A 21,684-nucleotide genomic window follows, 5' to 3' on the forward strand; every position below is an offset into this window, starting at 1 on the left:
GTTCGTGTCTATTTCGCTATGATTTCTTTGGGCAAATGTATGGGATGTCAACATAACATTGGTCGTACAACGGTTCCACCCAGTACCAGTAGTGATTCAGTTTCCTCGCTATACCTACATGTACGCGTGCTAGAAATATAACATGGCAGTATTACATTGCATTCTGGTAGTTGAGCATCCCCAAAAGAAGGCGAAGGCATGCATGCTTTAATTAAAATGAGAACAGTAAATTTCAATATACCTACAGGTTGATAAAAAAAATCCTGTACTATACTGTAACCCATATTAGGGTTACTGATTACTAATACGATATAAGTGGGAAAACATCGAAATTAGAAAGTCTTCTTGCGACTCCACTTCCATGCAAAACTTTTTTTTTTTCGAATCACAGTATTTTTGTACTTGGATCATATTAGTAATTAGTAGCCCTAATGTGGTTTAAAGTATAGTACAGGTTTTAAATAACCCTATACACATTTTTTTTATACACACTAAGAAATGATACCTGGCTATGTATATGGCGAAAACGGGTAAACGTATGAAGTTATAGAAGTTTCCAAGACTTGGAAACAGACACAAAATTTAAATCTATTGTCAAGAAGACATTAAATATATAAGGCGTATTATTAAAAATTAATGATTATATCATGGATAAGGGAAATTTGGAAATAATCCGATCCGCATTGGCGAGTGCTTACTCCAAATAGCGAATTGAGAACTGTTTTAAAATATGTAGTTGTGCTAAATACTTGTGATGTATAGATATCACTAAAATATGATTGTAAATCTGTTTACAAAATATACCTAGGTTTATTGCCAGACTCTTCTCAACAGAGGTTTTTTCGAACCGGTGTAGATTTTTTTGACATTCATAAGTGCTTGTTACAATCTAAATTGAATAAAGATATTTTGACTTTGACTCAATATTTCATGTCAAAGCTTGGCTTAAGCAAAGTGCTAATCAGACTCGCGCACGAAAGGTTCCATACCATCTATACAACTTCATTGGATTAGCAAAAAATGGCAAAAAAATTACATTTGTTGTATGGGGGCCCCCTTAAATATTTAAAAAGTTAGTATTTTGCTTTTAGGAATTAGTACGTGCAGACTAAAAATCGTTTTAACTAGAAACCCATACCGGTATCTCGCAGATTATGCTTATCTATATATATAAAATTCAAAGCCTGACTGACTACTGACGGACTGATATATCAGCGCACAGTCCAAATCGCTGAAGCTAAACGCTTGAAATTTGCCATACATTATACCTTAAGTGACAAAAAGCTAAACGTTATTTGGATACAAATGGGTGCGATGGGATAGGGTATCACATGAAAACCTTTTCACAATAAAATATGAACTCATTTGCAGGAATACAATTATTGAAAATGCTTCCATTAATTTAAAGCAATTAATACAATTAAATTTTCTTAATAAATACCATTTATATTTCAAGTGAGGTTTTTATTAAGGTATATTTCGTATTTTGTATGCACGTTTAAAAATATATTAGAGAATTTGGCATGCAAGTAGGTAATGAAATTATTATATGAATGTTATATCTGTAAGGATCAATTCTTATGTATTTATTTATTCTGGGGATCTCGGAAACGGCTCCAAAAGTTTCAACTAAATTTAATATGTGGGAGCTGTCCGCGGTGAATAGTCGATTTAGCTTGGTCTTACTCGTAACATCTCTGAGACAAGTTTTTAGCGGTTTTACGCGTAAATTTCACGCGCAAAAAGATTGGTAATTTGCAAACTGGCGGTCTAACGCTCAAATCTAGGTCAGAAGTATTTATCTAGTTTACGTTTTACATTTAAAGCTTATTCTCCAAAAATATAATTTTACAAAAAGAAACTTCGAGCAATCCTTGGTCCTCTCAAATATAATATGTATGATAATACGGCTTTTATGTGGCTCACCAAAATTTAAATTATAGTAATACTTCAAACTTTGTCACATTCAATCATCCGAGTGTTTTCCGTTCGTTATTTAAAGTAAATATTTGTTGTATTTTGTTTACATTGTCTTAATGGTATTTATGTTCGAAATGAAAGTCAATTATCAACAGTCTTGAGTAGTAGTAGTTGCTACGGCAATGTAAAGTAGAAGAAAACAGCTCTCGGTTAGAAGACAAAGACAGTAATAATATTACAAAATCAAGTCACTTACTTATTCGATTAAATCTATTCCATATTATTCACATACATTTGTTCACATACGTTTGTCTTTTGTCTTTAAACGAGCAAGAAACGAGCAACTCTTGTGTATTTATTTATTAAACAATAAAATGATAGTTACTTATATCGGGGATCTCGGCTTTAATGATTTCGACGAAATTTGCCATGTGAGCACTTTCGGGGACGATTAATCGATCTTCGAGTTTTGAGAATGTTTTTAAGGTAAATTTCACGCGCAATAAGATTGATATTTTCCATAGCTCTATCACATCATCGCGGTGGTTCAGAAGCGGTATAGGTACGTTGGATATATAAACTGAAAGTTTAGAGTTCTTATTTTCTTTGTATTTATAGATTTATTTAGTTTACGTTTTAGTTTTATAGATTGAAATAAAATAATTAAAAAATAAAAACTCTGAGCAGTTCTCAGTAACCTTGGTACTTTAGTTTTTACAAGAAATTATTATAAGTCCTTATAGTGAAATTAATAACTGCGATGCCAGCCGTAATGTTACGACATATTTAATTACGGATAATCCGATAGCCAGTTACGTCACGTACCTACTATATACGCATACCAACACACGGATTACGAAACCGTTCTAACTTACTCGTAGATACTTCATTAGTTCTGCGATGAGGTCACAGATCATTGCTCATTGTTTTACTTATCAACATCATTCAAGTATCTGAGATAACTAAACGTTTTTGAAGTCTGTTTAACAGCAAAAACTTGATGCTGCCAGGCACAGCCATTCAATTAAAAACTAAGTTACTAAGAGTATATTTACAAAGTACAACAGGGCTGATATTTTCTTAAAGCTAATAAAGTAACTAATTATATCGACTATCTACGTGGCCAGATTCAATAGTTAGTCTTATTAAGGAGACTCCCAAGTACTCCCACCGTGCGTGACTTTACGGATCAGTGCCCTTAGTGTAATTTTTCGGTTACAAAATACGTCTCGATCGCGTTCACGTTAAAATCTCAATTTGTATAGAAACACGAACATCGCAAACGTTCCGCTAGAGGCGCTGTTCGTCCATATAAATTGAGATTTTAACGCGAACGCGATCGATACGTATTTTGTAACCGAAAACTTACACTAGGGGTACTGCCTACAAGCGACCTACTACGCATGTAGGTATTTATAAAACGGGATAGAAATAACTATGATTGTATATATTATTCCGTGCGTGTAGATACTTACACTCTGCTATAAAAAGTCGACTTTAGCCTGCGATCAGTCATTCTTCTCATCATCATGATATCAGCAAGAAGTTTAATAAAGTAACCACGTGTGTCATTTCACATTAACCCTTTTTTAGCAGCATGGTATTGACTCTAACGGATCTGTCATGATTAAAGTATTGAGTAAGAAGTACGTTGGAGATATTTAATAATTATTTAAGATTCACCAACAATTGTTAACAGAAATCGCTGCTTGTATTAACATGTTGAGCCGAGTATCATAATCACTTATAGGTAAACATCACATGCAAAACAAAAGTGAATCTTAAAAACTTAATTTATATCGGTAGAGCAAACCTTGGCTTATCGATGATACTTGGTAATTCGGTGATACAGTATCACTAATACTGCTTTATTATGTTATAAAATCGATGGCTGCTGTCAGTTTTGATGCTCGCAAATCTTAAATCCGGTTTGCCAGCAATTTAATTGCTTGCATTTCACTATTGTGAGCTCAACATATTAAGATAATAACGCATAGTATCACCGAATTACCAAGTATCACCGATAAGCCAAGGTTTGCTCTACTAATTCCGTCATGTCGCTGCAACTATTGGCAATAGTAGTCAGCCTCCAGACGGGAGATTTCCTATCCGAGACCAGTCTCCTTGACGTTAGACAAGGGAGTAATGTGGTTGTGGTTGGTACGAGTATTATGAGAGATTAGGTCCAATTAATATAGATATTTACCGAATGTGTAGTAGCAAAGTTGAAACAGGTGCGGCGCAAGCGCCGTGAGGAGTCCGAACAGCGCCTGGGGCAGTTCCGTAGCCAGGAAGAGGCCGAGCAGGGCCAGCAGCATGCGGGTGGTGCGGTCAGTACGCCCGCCGCCACGTTTCCCACCGTCTTCGTTCAGGCGCGCCTTTTCACCCTGCAAATTTATTTCTTAAAGTAGATACACAATTTTCACACACGTTAAATCCATAGTAGGGTTTGACTTATAGCTCTGAAGTCATGGGTTCGAACCCGACCTGCACTGAGGTGCACTTCACTGGTGTGGCCCCGTAACGATTCGATTCCCACCGGGTTGCTTGTTTTGACCACTGGCCCATATCTTTCACTCTTCGCTCACTTCAAATCATTCTCTACTAGCCTGTGTGGGAACTACGGTCCAACTCCTTTTAATCTGACGTGGCCAGACATGGTGAGCATTCGCTCATAATTGCGGTGCATGTGCCAAGATAGGCCTTCCCAACTTCTTTCTTCTATTCCATGGTAAGTATGCCTACATTAGAAAGCATTACGATACAACCTTTAGTTTGACTGTCGCAATATGTGCCACACGTCGATGTTAGCTGATTTTTTCTGCTTCTGTTAGGGTACACGCTCAATCATTCAAATTTGCACAATTAAGCATGTGCGTCAAGACGCGACAAAACGGTACCTATACCGCACAAATGGCTTTTGGACGCCATACAGTTTTTGCGCCGATTTTTGCACAAGGAGTTGGTGCATGCAAGTCGCTACGTGTAGCCGGGCCCTTACATGTAAAGTCCTCCCTAGAGATATTTGTTATATATTTATATTTTTGTTATATTAATTATCAAACTAAATAGCGGCTTACACAGACGCCTTTACTCCAAATTCCAACAATATAAATTTTGCAAGTTTATTAAAATTTCTGTGACACACGGACGGATTGGTCATGACTACACTTTAAGGGGCCCTTTTTTGCCATTTTGCCTACGGAATCCTAAAAACCAACATTGTGTAATTTACTAGCATTCGTTTTACTAGTGATGGCTATAAGCAATCTAGATTTACAATAATATTTTGACTTTGACATCTTGTTGATACAACTTTCTTAATTGGGTGCGATTGCGGGCACCCGGGAGAGCATAAATTTTGAGAAGCCTTTGCTCTCGGATTCGAAATGATAAATCATCTTAATAACGTGAGATAAATCACCGCGATGTCCAATACGTTTTCGATATTGTAAAATGGTGAGAGATATAAAAGTGGATACTTAGGTACTTACCTACATAAATATTTCTGATTTTTGTAAAATCATATCGCGTAATTTTCACACGAAAAAAATAGAAACATACACACACACACACACACACACACACACACACACACACACATTTATGATTATTTTTAGGATTTAATTGATATTTATCTACAGTGTTTTAGCTTATGAGCCTAATAAATCTTAATTATATCCAAAAGTGCAGTTCAAACTTGTATAGTTGCCAATATGTTATCTAAAAACTCAAGTCAAAAATAATAAAATTAATATAATAATTACCTCATTCGTCGTTATGGCTGACTTTTTCAATAGTTTTTGCCGTCTTCTGTCACTCGATTTCATTTTTATAATCAAACACACGCTCAAAATTGATAATACTAAACAAGGTATAAGTTTAATAAATACACTGTAAATCCAAAATATAGCAGTCAATAACGTTTTATTACTGGTCATAGTAATGGCGTACTTAGGAGCCGCGGTGGACGTTACGTTTACCGCACTAGTACTATTCACTGTCAAGTTTGTACTCCCTGCACTGGAGGTCAGGACTTCCGTAATATTCATAGCAAAATAGATAGGAAGACACAACACTGGACACACGACATAAGCTAAAGTAATAGCTATATTGGTGTTTCTTTTACCACAGAACGTTCTATTCATTTGTGGAAACTTAATCGCGATATATCTCCATATCGCGAGCGTGATCGTCAGCCAGATAGAGATAGTGTGAAACGTCTGACTGAAGATAGAATGGAAGTACACAAACACTGCGGAAGCGTAGGAGTTTCTGCTCTGTTCAGAACCAATCTTGACGTATATGAGGCATGCGAACGGGATATAGTCGATCATGACGAGAAGGTCGGCGACGGCGAGGCCGGTGAGGATGGAGTTAGTGGAAGAGGCCATCTCTTTGCGGCTGAGCACGGCGATATTGACGGAGTTAGCGACGGAGCCGAGCACGCAGATGACCAGCGCGATGTAGCCGTGGATCTGTGCGAAAACGTCCCGGAATCCCATCCCCCAGGGGTAACAGTATGCCATCGATACAAGGTCCTCGCCTCCGTCTCCGCTTCCCTCGCTCGACATCTTGGAGGAGTCTGTGTTGGTTTGAGTCGCAAAGGTATATCTTATTCGTCCATGCGAGTTATTGGAGATCTGAAAATAAAGAAATACCAATTATAATCTCATGATCCTATGTGCATAATCAGATAAATTGGGGGTTTCCGATTTTTCACATAGAGCCCAATTATTTCGTTTTACGTACTGGCATCTTAACATTTTAAGAAATTGAAATAAGGCTAGCTTGAAAAGGTTTTTTTGCTGTGAAAAATATTTATGACTCCAATTAAAGTTTCCAGGTTAGCAGCGATAATAATATTTTGTTTTCTTCGGTTAATATGCATATGAGTATTATGTAACAGAATAATCAACAGCACTATCTCTGTCTGAGGCAGCCAACGGGTCCGCAATTATTTCTTAGACTCAACTTTATATGCGAATAGAGTCGTACTGCTACTGCTAGGTTTCGCTGGGAAAATGTGCGAACATTATCATTCTCGACGGCTATTATTCAAGCCTTTACGGCATTAAATTGAAGCTGGATCACACATGGCGACATGGCTAGGGTCTGTGCTGATAAAGAAACATGTGATGTTATTAATATTTCAAGGGATAAGGACCAAATAAATGCTGACCAAGTCGGATAAACGTAAGGGTTTTAATATTAATATTCTAGTGTCTTCAATTTGAACTACGCATATACGCCTAAAGATAAAGTGTGTCATACTTTTTAAACTGTGTACTTACATATCTATTAGTATAAGAGAAGCGGATGGATATACTAAGAACATAGGTAAGTATCCCAATTTAGTCGGTAATAATATAAGTCTATAGAAATTACGAGTACCTACCTATGGAAATTGCCGCGAGGTACCTACATATGCGAATTTTGCCAAATGGCTTTGCATGCAATTGGCATGGAATGGATTTGCGTTTTTGGCTTTTTAATAACCGTCCTCTGTCAAACATTAAAATACGTTCTCACTTCTCATACTCTTAAAATGTTACTTTAGTCTCTGTATATCGGGACTAAAGCTCCTTTTTATTCTCTAGGGATTGAAGTATTTGTTTTTATTTACGTTGACCCCTAACTAAACAGCCAAACCCTAAACAGCCAACACGGTGTTTGTGAATGGCGAATTTTTAGGGCGTGGAAATAACCTCAAATTGACAACTATGCAAAAATATTTAAAAAAATACACGATTTAATTTCGTGAAACAATTAATGTTTACGAATATGAATCTATTCAATTAGTCCAATTAGTTTTACAATAGTTTTCAATTTCGTAACTGTTGGCTAAATATGTAAGCTTTTAAAGCGTCACTTCACCAATAAAAGAAAAGAAAAAACCGCGCAACTATTTTTTTTTGCTGTTTGTACTTTGAAGAGATGGCCTGTCCATTAGTCGAGCGTACGTTTTTAAAAATTAATATTGTAATTTTGAACAGAACATTGTTTTTTTTCTCGCATTCAAAGTGAAAGTAGAGTGTTTAACACGAGACTAAACAACCATATTGCCACTTGAACTATAGCATCATATGACAAACATCTCGTGTCATTATGGCTTGTTTTAGTCCCTTGTTGAGCAATCTACTATTTCACGCACATACGCTTTAGCTCTGACAACATGCGCGTCAGATACCTAAAGATTTTTTAGTGGTGTTGCTGGTTTTTCCGCTGAGGATTATTTCACGTTTGGTACAAAGTCAGCGTGACAGAATGATTAATTGTGAGTACCTAAACTCTGCGAATACTTTCATTCAGTATTCTTTATTTTAAGATTTTTTACACGACTGTCCAAGGAAAAAGGATGTATTGTTTTCAGTTCATTATAACAAACATATAGGTATCTTTGTCATTATTTATGTTAGTATAGCGGTATTTAGAAAAAAATATATAATGTACCTAATTTATTGAATCAGGCGTTAATTTGCGGAGGTCCATATCAATGAACTATAAATAATTAATTTGCTCACCCGCAACCTAATTAAGGTTGCAGGTGAGCAAAGTAATAATTGTTTATAGGTCATATATGTACCTATTTTTCAAATCTCTGTTTCTAAAATGTCAAAACAAGAGTAAAATACAATTCGTGTAGAACAAATACTGTTTCCTAGTGTAATCGGGTTGTTTCAGGTCGTTTCACTCCATAAAACGAACTCATTAGAACACAGAGTAAATCCAATCTAATTCTAACTAAGCAAACACAAATGAAGGTGTGCTAACTCCACTCTACATGTCCACTCAAGGCTTTCGGTGAGCTCAAAAACTGTAAACAGGACATCGCTGCTTAATTAGTTACCCGGTGTCGAATAAGAACCTTGATTATGCTCAATTATCAAGACCACAAATATGCCTATATATTTAACGAACTTCAGTATAATTAAGCCATTGCAAAATATGTCAGATGTATAATACATTGTATTATTTATTTATTTATTTTAAAAAAACTTACACAGCATAACCACAGCCAACAATAAACTTGTTTTGGGCGTGCTTTTAGTCGATATCGAAGAGAAGGTAACGGTTATACTTAGTGCCTTTTGTGAAGCGAAACATTTAGGCCTTCGAGACGGGACCTTACTGGCTTAGTATAAGGGTATCGTATCGGGTCTCCATTTCTAGGTTAGGAAACTAAATCTTATACTTTACTCGAAACAAGCAATCTTTGTATATAATACTTTTTTTTTATTGATTTTCTAAACCAGGACAATTTCGATGATATTATCTAAACAAAGGTTTTCTGTGTAATTATAATACATAGAAATTTTTCCGTTGCTACGACTAGGTAGGTACCTACTACATGTGAACTTTTTTTGCAAGAATTTTCGGATCTAGCTTAGTTCGTTCAAACGCGAGGGTTTCGCAAAGTTCAATTGTTTATGTTATGACACTTCAAAATGTCGATAAAATTTTACGATTAACTAATTTCAGTATATCAAAATATCGAGTAATGTAAGGACCTGCATGAAAGCAATCGTTTGTACCTAATTAAAACAAATTAATTGGTGTAGGTAGTTTCTATATATTAATTAACTTTTACAATGAAAACAACATTAATAGTAATTTAGTACACAAAAATGGTTCATGAAAATATGCTACCTATTATAGCTGAGACGGAAGAGCTGGTTAGGTTGAAATATGTCTCGTATGAGTTAGTCTGCAATTCCGTTTCCAACTTGTGCCGTACTTAGTAACGTGAGAATGTATCTTCCATTGTAAGCTTCTGAGGTGTTCACTCCATTACAATTACTTTACTTGCGAGTGGGGAGGTTTAACGGCACAGAGCGCTTTGCTCCACTGCAACAGCGTATAATCCTGCACTTTGTAACTTTGTCAACCAGCTTATTGTTTGCAAACGCTTTCTTATTACTATGTGACCTATTTCATCACCCGTTCACCCGTTCGGTGTAACTATTCTCCGTTAAGTAGAGAGTTCTGCGCAAAGATTTTTGATGTTTTCTCATGGGTCGCATCATTGGATAAGAACAAATAAAATGTTAGTGGAACTATCATAGAAAGCCGTGGTGGCCTAGTGGTTTGACCAATCGCCTCTCAAGCCAAGAGTCGTGGGTTCAAACACCGGCTCGCACCTGTGAGTTTTTCGAAATTCATGTGCGGAGTTACATTTGAAATTTACCACGAGCTTTGCGGTGAAGGAAAACATCGTGAGGAAACCTGCACAAAACTGCGAAGCAATTCAATGGTGCGTGTGAAGTTCCCAATCCGCCCACCTATGGCCCAAGCGCTCTTGTTCTGAGAGGAGGCCTGTGCCCAGCAGTGGGACGTATATAGGCTGGGATGGATCATAGAAATGTGGTTCTCATTAGAATTTAAAATTAACTTTTATAATATGTAATTAACTATACCTACTTTGTTTATAATTACTGTAGTAACTATCTAGGACATAATTACATAAAAATATAATTTAAGCTATAAGTATAACGTACTTCGTCAAACTCACGCGAAAAATACTAATGGAGTAAATCCCACTAATATTATAAATGCGAACGTTTGTAAGTCTGTTTGTTTGTTTGATTGTTACTCCATCACGTTAAAGCCGCTTAACCGATTTAGATGAAATTCGGTACACATAAAGTTTGAGTTACGGAGAAGGACATAGGATAGTTTTTCTCCCGGGAAATAGAATAGTTCCTGCGGGATAACGATAAACGAATGCTACGCGAACAGAGTCGCGGGTAACAGGCTACTTGTTTCATAATATGTTAAATATGTAAAAGATTACATAATTGTAATGATATATTCATTTTACTAAATAATACATGCGAATTCGACCCATTAAAATTATAATCTGAATAAAAATGAAAGAAATATAGCATGAAGAAGCGTTCATGAGTAAGAGGATTAAGTTTTTTTTTTTTCAACACACTTGCTCGTCAATGACGTTATTCCACGCCTATATACTAAAAGACAGTGGCTTCAATTGTTCCCGCGGGAATTATGGATTTACGTATAGTTTTCCTCCCCAAGGGAGTTATGATGTTGGTTTTAAAAAGTTAGTAGGTACGTCATTTCAGACTAAAGAGGTTTCAAGACAGTCAACGTTTTATTTAGATCTTTAAAACTTAGATATAACCCAATTTAACACCATAAAAATTTGCCACATTTCATGAAACTTCGTTATTTTTATATTTTAAATTTATATCAAATTGTTTTGCAATAATTTTAGTAAATATATTTTAAGCATGTTGGAATAATCTGGCCGTAAGGCCATTCGAATTCTTAACTAAACACGGTTCTTAGTATTATGGTAGACGACTCGATAAAAGTGACAATCAGGGGGCTAGCACGAAATTCGAAAATCGAAATTCATATCGTTTTCCTGATGCTAATATTATTTAATACGAGAGTGAGAGGGACGGTACGATACGAACTTCGATTTTCGAATTTTGAAGTAGCCCCTGTATTGGCGGGTAGCCATATTTTATTCAGTTGTTTTCTTAGAGTCTTGCTTTTGCTGAGCTGTGAAGTGTTTGGACACAAAATAATTTAATTTTTTGCATTTTTTCCTCGCAATGTGATGAAAATCATTGTGTGTATCACGGGACATAAGGGGATTACATCCCCTTCTTACGCCCCTTAATACACAATGTACTATTGTTTAGACTGTCAAACAATAAAAATAGAATAAACATAAATCCCCCTTCACAGTAATTTTAACTTTATCATTCAAGTTTTGTTATAAAATACGACAAACAAAACAATTTATTTCTTCCACAAGATGTAATCTGCCAGCTAGCTATACCAAAAAACTTTGTAGTAATTTAACAGGAATGATGTTCCTTGAAAGGGCTACATTTAATGGTGGACGGCCCAAGGGCACTTTATACTTTCGGGAAGTTGTCATGTTTTCGGCTGCCCCCCCCCCCCCCCCCCGCTCGATCGTAACAATTACGCCGCTAACAACTTCTTGTTCCATAAAAAACGCAATAAGATAACACATTATTAATGCTTCTGCACAAAAGGAAAGAATGGTTAACGTATCCCTGCTTAGCGCAAGTCGACGCTGACGGTTCAGACATTTTTGTCTTTTAACGACACTCTTCTCAGACAAATCGAGTTATTCCGGTTAACTGGGTCCGTTCCGGGACCTTAACTGTTGCGTTAAATTTAAGCATCTTCATTTGACGTTACCGGCTACCCGCTCGGAATTGGACTAAAAAGAAGAGTTCCCTTATGAGTCGTTATTATGCATGGATGCCGTCGAACCAAGCATTATTATATTTCCTGTGAAAAGACTTTTCAATTCAGTTGGTTCTGTAGTAGTTACTTCCAATGACGTATGTACTACACACATAGACGCTACCAACAGCACATACAGAGAGAGTTAAAAATTAAAATGTAGGCAACCGTATAGATTATGTATCTCGTCTGGTAGGATAGAATTTTAATTTAGTGTATTTGGTTCTGGTAATGACAACTAAAACAATATAACGATATAAAACGGCCTTGTTTTTGATGTGAGGTAACGTCTCTTAAAGTATTGGTAGGTAGGTACAGAAGCGTTCATAATACGTCATTTGTTAGAACTTTATACAGGGTGTCTCTGGGCATGGGGCTCCAAATGTAAGGTTCGATTCTACTCGCATAACTGAGCTACCTACTTTTATTCTACAACTTTTTAAAAACATGACCAGCGTTCATTTTTTACAGATTTAATGCATTTTTTAATATATGCAATAATATGACGAATTAATAGCACATTGATAATTATGTTTATCTGAAAGATGTCAAATTACCTATTTAACGGCCCTCGTACCAAATAAATTACTCGTACCATGAAACATCGAAAACACCGCCATGTCCGATGCACTGATTTAACAATTAAACTTTAATGATCAATAAATTATCGGAATTCAAAGAATCTGAATATTTTACAAAACAAAAGTAGCTCAGTTAGGTATACGAGTAAATTCAAACCTTAAATTTAAAGCCCTGTCGTCAAAGCCACCCTGTAGGTATACATATAATAAATAGTTGACGCTCTGAAGCGCTGTTTTACTTGAAGTGGCAACATCGAGCAATCAAGCAAGACGGTGGTACCTATGTACGTAGGAGTATTGAAAGGCGATCGCGGTGTCAGCCTTTAATCGAGCGAACTGAAGCCCACAAAAAGCGAAGCTTAAACATATCTCCGCTGGACTTATAGGAGTAAATGGTTGAGAAAAAGATTAGCTCCCATATGTGCCTCAAGTCAAGTGGCACTGGTGGATTTATACACATTGTCACTACGCACCGTAACATAACATAATATAAACATACCTATACTTGTAAAATTATCGAAACGATAGAATAAATGTTATCGGATCTCATTAGCATCTCACCGCTTTTAATTGAATTTTAGATAACACTGACGAAAAATGTAAAAACCCTGTTAAAAATATTTAGCAGTAATAATCTTGGAATTATTAATTTTCCAATGAGGGCTATCGTTTTTTGTCTCACTAGATGAGATTTGACATTTCGGAGACCTCACGCTACACTAGCGCCTCTAGTGGCGAATTCATACGATAACCCTCATTAAACAAATTCTCTTGAGTTAGGAGACACACTCATCTGAAATTCATTAGAAGGTATAAGGTTTCCCTTTTTGCTTTCATTGACCGATTAACTCGATCGGCTCCTACATAAAGCGGCTTTCATTATCATTGTTATATTTCTCGTCTTTGATAATGATAACGTAAATAGCGAAGACAAATAGAAATGGACGGGGTTTTAAGGGAAAATTATAGTACTGGAGTGAATGCCATAGTAATGAAATTATACGACCCCGCGACTTAAATTACCGCCCTAAACCCACTCCTAAAGCATACACTAGGCACCCTGACCAAACAGATAGAGATACCTCGGGGTGTATGGAGCCCCAAGATAACTTAGTTTATTTGTGTACACGCTATCACAAAATTGACTTAGCGGGCTGGTTCTTTTCCGTATGTTAAATAACAGCATTACGTCTACGATTGTTCATAACACAAATAAAGACCCTTTTGAGACCACACACATAACACATTGCCATAATCAAATCATCATCCCAGCCTATATACGTCCCACTGCTGCGCACAGGAATCCTCTCTGAACGAGCGCCATAATTATAATTATAAAAAAGGAACTTGTAAAACTGCTGATGATTAATACATTTTAACTCAGATTTTTATGTAAAATCTTCGCAAATACAAGATAATATGGCACAACCTTTAAATGTCAATATGATATCAAAGAAACCGAATCGTATGCCAGGGTGAATCTTTTATGCTACTGATGTCATATTGACTTAAATTTTTCAGATATTAAATTATACTAAACTAAGTCAAAATTAAAACTAAAAGTTGAAAAAAAGTAACTAATAACTAAACTATAACCTAGAAAAAATTGGTAAATGGAACCCCCCGCGGCATGGACCCAAGGATGCTGGCAGCATTTCCTCGCTGTATAGCTATGCTGAAACGTGGTGCGAGGAAACTGCCAGCTCTTCTACCCCTGTGGTATCAAAAAGTCGTTTAGACAATTGGGATGCACCAAAAAAATAACCTATAGTTTTTATTTTATTTTTGGGAAGAATACGATATTTTAAGATACCATTTTCATCGATTTTGAATTTGGATCAGTGTTTAATTTTTTATATTTTTTTACGAAATACGCTGGATGACGTCACAGGGAGAGAGCCACGTTCCATTGCCTAGAAAAATTCAGGTCGTATACATAACATAATCTGTGGCATTACAATCTGACAATAATACAAGCACGGCTTAGGGTCCTAAATGAACCATGACAAATAGTTTTATTTATTTCTCTTCTTTTAGGTTCGATTATTCCTTGTTTGTTTAATGGTGTGATAGAACGAGTAAATATATATTTTTTTATTAAAATCTGATATTTAAATTCTTTTATATTTACTTGTAACGTAATAATTTAATAATTTAATTTGTAAAAATACATAGGTAATAGTCGTATACATTTCGGACTTTAAGATAAATGACAACTGTTTAAAGCCGGGTGCGCATCATGTGATTAAAGTTCTGTCTTTGTCACCCTTTGCTATTATAAGCAGGACAGCAACATTTCAAACTGTCAATTTACTTTAGAGTGTAGACCTGCTTTAGAACTGCCTTTGTGACGGGACACGGCAGGGGTCAAATGAAGGTCATTACTTAAATTTTGTTTATTTAATTCAGTTTATCATATTTTTGGAATCTGATTTCTGAAAACGCTTCACAAAGCCTATTTCTCCAAACGGTTTTCGATTTATTATACGTTGTCAAAAATTGGGACATCCCAATTCTTTAATAATATTTTTTGCGCTGGGCCCCCACGGTCTCAACCCCGAATGGAACAAAGCTGTATTCAGGGCCGAGACCTTTGTATTGGTTTACTTTTAGTTTTTCCGCCGCCTCTGCTGCTGCACCAGCTTTGTTAACTGTTCCGCGGATGTGGGAGGGAGCAAGTGTGTCTACGCAAGTAGCGTCCCACACCAGTACACAACCCAATTTCCACGGTATCAATGACATTCCGTCTGGTCACTTGCCATCATCCCTAGCGATGCCCGGTGGCTCCAGTAGCGCTGGCACATTGACGGTGGCAAGAGAGCGACAGATAATGTCATTGAGAGCAGAGTGTCTAGAGAAGCGGCCGCACCTTTAAATTAGAAGTGGATAATTAATATCCCACCAAAAGACTGTGTCGATTAGGTGTCGATAGAAATAGTAGATTGATAAAAATTGATAAATATTTGAAATGGGTAATTTCACCCGAGTTAGACATTCTACTTTTCATTTCGACTGTGAGGAAAGTAAAATAGTACAAAAAAATGAGAATATCATTAAATTGAATTTCAGTATTCAGTAAATTTAATTTACTTATATCCAACCACCAACGGTACCTTTTCGACCTGGCCACTTGCCTCGGCCGAGTATAAAAAAAAATCGAGTTTGTCACGACCAAGGAGTTTATATACCTACAAAACTGGAGGTTGAATGCGTTGAAGTTTGACCTTTATTACTTATTTATATATTCCATCTCTTTCTTAACCTAACTAAAGAAAGAGATGAAGAAAGAAAGAAAGAAAATACATTTATTTAACGCCATAAAAAACAAACATAGGAACAAACATAGAACAAATAAAAACATACATGACGCTAAACAGGAATAGATAAGGAATAAAAAGAATAGATGGAATATGTTCGTGACGCAATAAAGATCAAATTTCTTGTTTTAAACGGATATTCGGCGTTCAACCTCCACAGTTGTATATAAGCTCCTTGGTCACGACGTGCATCTAGATGGCCATGCTGAAATGAGAAAAAAATAGGTGTCATTGACGTAACCCAATTATCTTCGACTCCGAGGCTAATCGAAAAATTAAAAAAAAATAACTTTCCACCCTAGAGATGAAAACGCAATTTTCCACCCGGCTATCTACCCATGAAAATTAAACTTTCCGAACAGGAGAGATGAAAAAAATATTCCCATTTATTTGAGACTTACCCATAATACTTTTTAGGGTTCAGTCCGTACGCAAAGGGTGCCAACGGAACCCTATTAGTGAGACTGCGCTGTCTGTCTGTCTGTCTATCTGTCCGTCCGTCTGTCACAGGTCTCTATCTCTTGAGTCGTTATAGTTATATAATTGAAATTTTCATAGATTATGTATTACTGTGGCCGCTATAACAAGAAATATGAAAAACAGAATAAAAAAATATTTAAGGGGTGCTCCAATGCAACAAACGTGATTGTTTTGCCGTTCTTTGCTTGATATTGCTAATGGAAACAGGTAGACGATTGAAATACTCATAGAATCTTTAGTTGTATAATCAATTAAAAAAAAAGTGAAATAAATATTTATAGTACATTGTGTCTTAAGGGCGGTAAATAAGGAATTACGAACGAGAGTCTATTAAAGGGTGTCCCAAAAAGGACGCAAGATTTGAAATTGATGAAAAACACATTTGTATATAAAATCTCGAAATACATAAAATAGGGTTATTTGTGCAACAATACGTCAGGCAAATGTCCTCCTAGGCTTTTGTCAAAAATTTCTATGACCATTTTGCATAAATGCGGCTGAATTTCTCCAATGCAGCGTCGAATTTCCTCTTTTAAAGCATTGCCATTTGAACGGCTTGTTTTTGGACGACCAGTGGAATGAACATCATGAATTGATCCACTCTCCCTGAATTTTGCAACCACTCTGCTCACAGTTGATGAAGTCAAGTCAATATTCCGAACATATTTTGCACGGAATTTTCGAACCGTACACGCCAAACTTCTTTTGAAATATTGTTCAATAATAAAAACGCGTTGATCTTTCGTATAACCCGCCATTTTTACAAACCCTAAACATTCAGCTGTCAAATAGTTTTTTTTAGGGTTGCCAGCACTAAAATACAAAAATGGCGGCAAATTGAAATCTTGCGTCCTTTTTGGGACACCCGATAGAAGCTCGAAGTCGAAGACTGAGGCCTTTAATGAGTCGATGTTCGTAATTCTAGTACCGCCCGTGCGACATACAATGTTTTTCATCACATTTGCGAGTAAAATTGTATATTTGTAAAAGAAAAACTAATATTTTTTTTTAAATTGCCGATACCGCTGGCTGCGCTCTTGGCAGCGCTCTGCAGAATGTGCATGGAACGTGCGTGTGCAGCGCGCGCACGGAGCAGCAGCACACCATGCAAGAACAAACTCATTTACCGACCACGGGTTTCATGACAAGCACATTAAGGTCGAGGGTTTTATTTGGGGGGTTGCAACCAAGGTAGCCTGCATGTTACGACACTTGTTTACGAGCAAGTGTGATGAAAAATCATTTACAACAAACTTGATTTTTATGCCGTTTTTTTTGCTATTGTCTAATGTTATCTAGATAATGGTACGGAACCCTTCGTGCGCGAGTCCGACTCGCACTTGGCAGGTTTTTTTCCACATGTTCGATAACATTTTATAGTAAGAACCTACGGTATTTTGTTCTCTCGCCAAAATCTACGTTAAGTGTTTCTTCAATAGTCGTAAAAAGACAAATATACTGCTGAACACAATTGAACACATGTTAAATAAACAGGTTAAGTATATTCAGAAATTGCTTGTAATAACATCGTAATAACTAGGCACCCTCTTACTTTGGACCCGTGACATTAAGCAAAAAAGAAAATAATATGTACATTACTGTAGAGGCCGGGAAGTAGGGGGTTGCCGGCCAAGCAGATATAGGCCGAGCGTAGCGAGGGATGCGAGGCCGGCAACCCCAGGTTCCGGCTGAGGCTTATATAGTGCTTTTCTCAAACATTACATGAAATAAAATAAAACAACAAGAAATGAAGCTGGCGGGACGCTAGTCTGGGCGCCCTGTTGTGTGCGCGCGTGTCGCGCTGGCGTTGAAACAAAAGACGGTCGCATTGCCGGCCAGCGGCCTGCAAGGTTGTATGGAATATCTTTGCAGACCGCTAGAGTGACCGCGCGCAAGCTGCCGAGTCACAGCGCCTGCAACGCGATACTTCTCAGCCTATTATTTGTAACAGAACGTCAATATTTCTTGTCATGTTTGAGAAAATACATTTCCAAAACCAGTGAACTTTGCTTAATGGGATTGATTGGATTTCTGAGGTGGAGAAAAACAAAAAGGTATTTGGGTAAAAGTTAAGTTCAATGGATTATGCTCCCCGCTCCTAATTAGATAAGGATTACTAACTTCTGAAATCCATTTCATAGCATTTTGGACTCTTACTAAGAACTGGGCTACCAGCACTGATCTAGATCAGCGTTTCTCTGTCAGAGAAGCTTTAATATATTCGAATCACGTGTCATTGTCTCAAAAATAGAGGCCTACGCCGCCGGCGCCGCCGCAGTTTCGCTCTAAGACTACGTAATTGTTATCCGATTACAAACAATTCCTCTAATTTGCATCGGCTCTAAAGTAACAGTTTCGCCTCGTCAGATAACAAAAGCACATAATGTAAATAACTATGAACGTGGCCTTAGATATTTTCAACGCCACAGAATTACATTATACATCCCTATTGTCGCTGAGTGTAACCATCAGTATTATTTTTCAACGAAACATCAAAAACAGTGCTGCTGTTATGAAACCTTTTATTCCTAAAGCAAAAAGCCAGACAAAGCGCGGCGTTTGTTTATTTACGTGGGCATTTAAGTTTCTACCTACTATTCAACTCATATATTATATTCGTATCTGTATATTATTTTTTTCCGGAACGGCCCGGCTCTTATCTGTTGATTAAATTCGGAAAAGTGAGGTTTCCGCGAGAGTGGAAGTTAACACACAAGTCCGAAATGTGGGAAAATGCGTAACCATGGGTACATGCCAAAAAGGTCGATTCTAGGTCCGGTCCGCCACGATAGATGCTTATGTAGTGTGAAAGCGTTTATACAATGGTCAAAAACGTTAAGATTTCATTAATGAACTTTTGTATTTTATTTATTACTAGCGTTTACCCGCAGCTTCGCACGCGTAGGAAATCATTAGATACAGCAGTTGAATTGAAATTCCGGGATTTTATAAAATTCTCGTGGGAATTCCCTAAAATTACATCTTGGTTTTCACTGACTTTAAATTAAAACAACCATGTCAAATTTCATGACTTCAAACCCAGCGGTTGATATTTCGAGATTTTATCCCTATCCCGTGGGAATATCGGGATAAAAAGTAGCCTATGTGTTATTCCAGATGTCCAGCTATCTACATACCAAATTTCATGACTCCTAAGCCCAGCAGTTACTAGTTCAAGAATAGAGTAGAGTATCCTTTTTTTTAATCCAGGTTATAAACTAACTTTTTGCCAAATTTCATCGAAATCCGTCCAGCCGTTTCAGCGTGAAGAAGTAACAAACGTACACACTCACTCACATACTCACTCACTCACTCACAAACTTTCACATTTATAATATTAGTCAGATTCAACGCTCACAGTGCATCTCAGGTTATTATTTTGAACACAATATCTGAATCCTTGCGTTCCTTGGACCTCAGATATATTTATGTGTGCCTATGTGTGAATATGAATATTTTTACCAAACATACAAAATTAAAGAAACAAATACAAGACAAGTGACCAACATTAGACAGCTCTTGATTTCGTATCTCCTTATTTCTCTCACTTCACAAGCCCCATTCATTTCTTTTGATCGTAACATTACAGCTGAAGCTGTAATCCCAACTCTAAACACATTTCCCTTCCTAACTTGACGGCAAAACATACTACATTATAGTATAGTACTACTTAGCAGAATATTTTAAAATCTAGTTTCCCTCAAACGGTGTTATTATTATTCCTAGGACTTCATGGCTTGAAATAAAAAGAAGAGTAATATATGTCTTCATTACAATGAATGTACACAACATGTTATTTTTGATTTCCGTTAACTTTAAATGTCAAATTAAATTAATTACTCCAAGACACTACCAGACAAGAGGCAAATTAATCAAAAATAAAATGCCACTTAGCTACAGTGTTTTTATTCACACTATTTAACTGTTGCATATTGAAATTATGATTGTACTAGAGGGTAGCTCCCAGTCTTGCAATAAATGCCAGCTCGAGAACACGTCTTTTATTTAACAGTGGCGGCGCGGAGTAAAAATAAAAAGAAACTGTTGCATTTGGTGCTCGATCTAATAAGTGATCATTATGTCAGGTTCGGGAAAGTTCGCGGAATTTGACATTATAGATGGAAATTGGACTTCTTACTGTGAACGACTGGATATGTGTTTTTTGGCAAATGGGGTAAAGGACGAATTAAAACTACCAACTTTAATCGCTAATGTGGGTGAAAGTGCGTATGAACTAATTGTGAACTTATGTAGCCCGGACAAACCCTCAACGCTTACGTATGAGAAAGTGGTGAAATTAGTAAAGGATCACTTGCAGCCAGTACCGTCAGCGTTGGCGGAACGGTACAAATTTCGCCAATGTCGGCAGGAGAACGGACAGTCATTGGCAGACTACGTGGCCATATTGAAACAAAAGGCAAGGTTCTGCGATTTTGGTAAAACTTTGGAGGAAAATCTCCGTGACCAACTTGTTTGTGGAATTACAAGTGATGCAATTCGCCAGAGGTTATTTGCAGAGAATAAATTAGATTACAGCAAAGCAGTATCATTAGCAGCGACTATGGAATCCGCGGAAAGAAATGCTAGTGCGGTGGAATCACCCGCGTTTGAAATGCACTACAGTGCCACCAATAAACGTTGCACTGCGTGCGGGGACCGAACACATGTACGGGTGGAATGTAAATTTAGAGATTATGTATGCGATAAGTGTTCAAAAGTCGGCCATCTGAGACGTGTTTGCCCCGAAGGGGAAGGGCAAAGAGCCAGGCAAGAGGCATTACATGAGCAGGAAAAAGCATGGGGGCGAGGCTATAGAAGTGGTCAAGCGGTCCGTGGGCAGATCGATCGGGCCCCGGCAGGTCGCGGTCAAAGCGCCCGGGGCAGGCGGCGACGAGGCGTGCGCGGTGGCGCTGCGCTCGCGCGCCATTACTGTATCCAGGAACAGCACGAGGCAAGCGCGGGGCGGAGCTCGCGTGACGGGGCCGACGAGACCTCAACCGGGGGCTTCAACGAGGGCGCATTGAATCAACGCCGCGCAGATTATAGTGATGATGAAATGCCAATGTATCAAATGGGTTTAAGTGATTATAGACCGGTACGTATAGAGATTTTGGTAGAAAATATCAGTTTAAAAA

At 37.3% G+C, this 21,684-nt stretch overlaps 1 protein-coding gene across 1 annotated transcript in view; it reads right to left on the reverse strand.

Annotated features, from left to right (window-relative positions):
• Positions 1-4,126: 4,126 nt before the first annotated feature.
• Positions 4,127-21,684, reverse strand: part of LOC141428079 (G-protein coupled receptor dmsr-1-like) — a gene marked incomplete at its 3' end in the record, with an annotated part of 67,124 nt that continues 49,566 nt past the window's right edge. Inside the window, 2 exon segments of the mRNA XM_074087819.1 lie at positions 4,127-4,307; positions 5,688-6,563. Of these exon segments, the coding sequence (XP_073943920.1) occupies positions 4,127-4,307; positions 5,688-6,494 (988 nt within the window).

Source organism: Choristoneura fumiferana, chromosome 5 (assembly GCF_025370935.1).
Source record: "Choristoneura fumiferana chromosome 5, NRCan_CFum_1, whole genome shotgun sequence".
NCBI lineage: Eukaryota > Metazoa > Arthropoda > Insecta > Lepidoptera > Tortricidae > Choristoneura > Choristoneura fumiferana.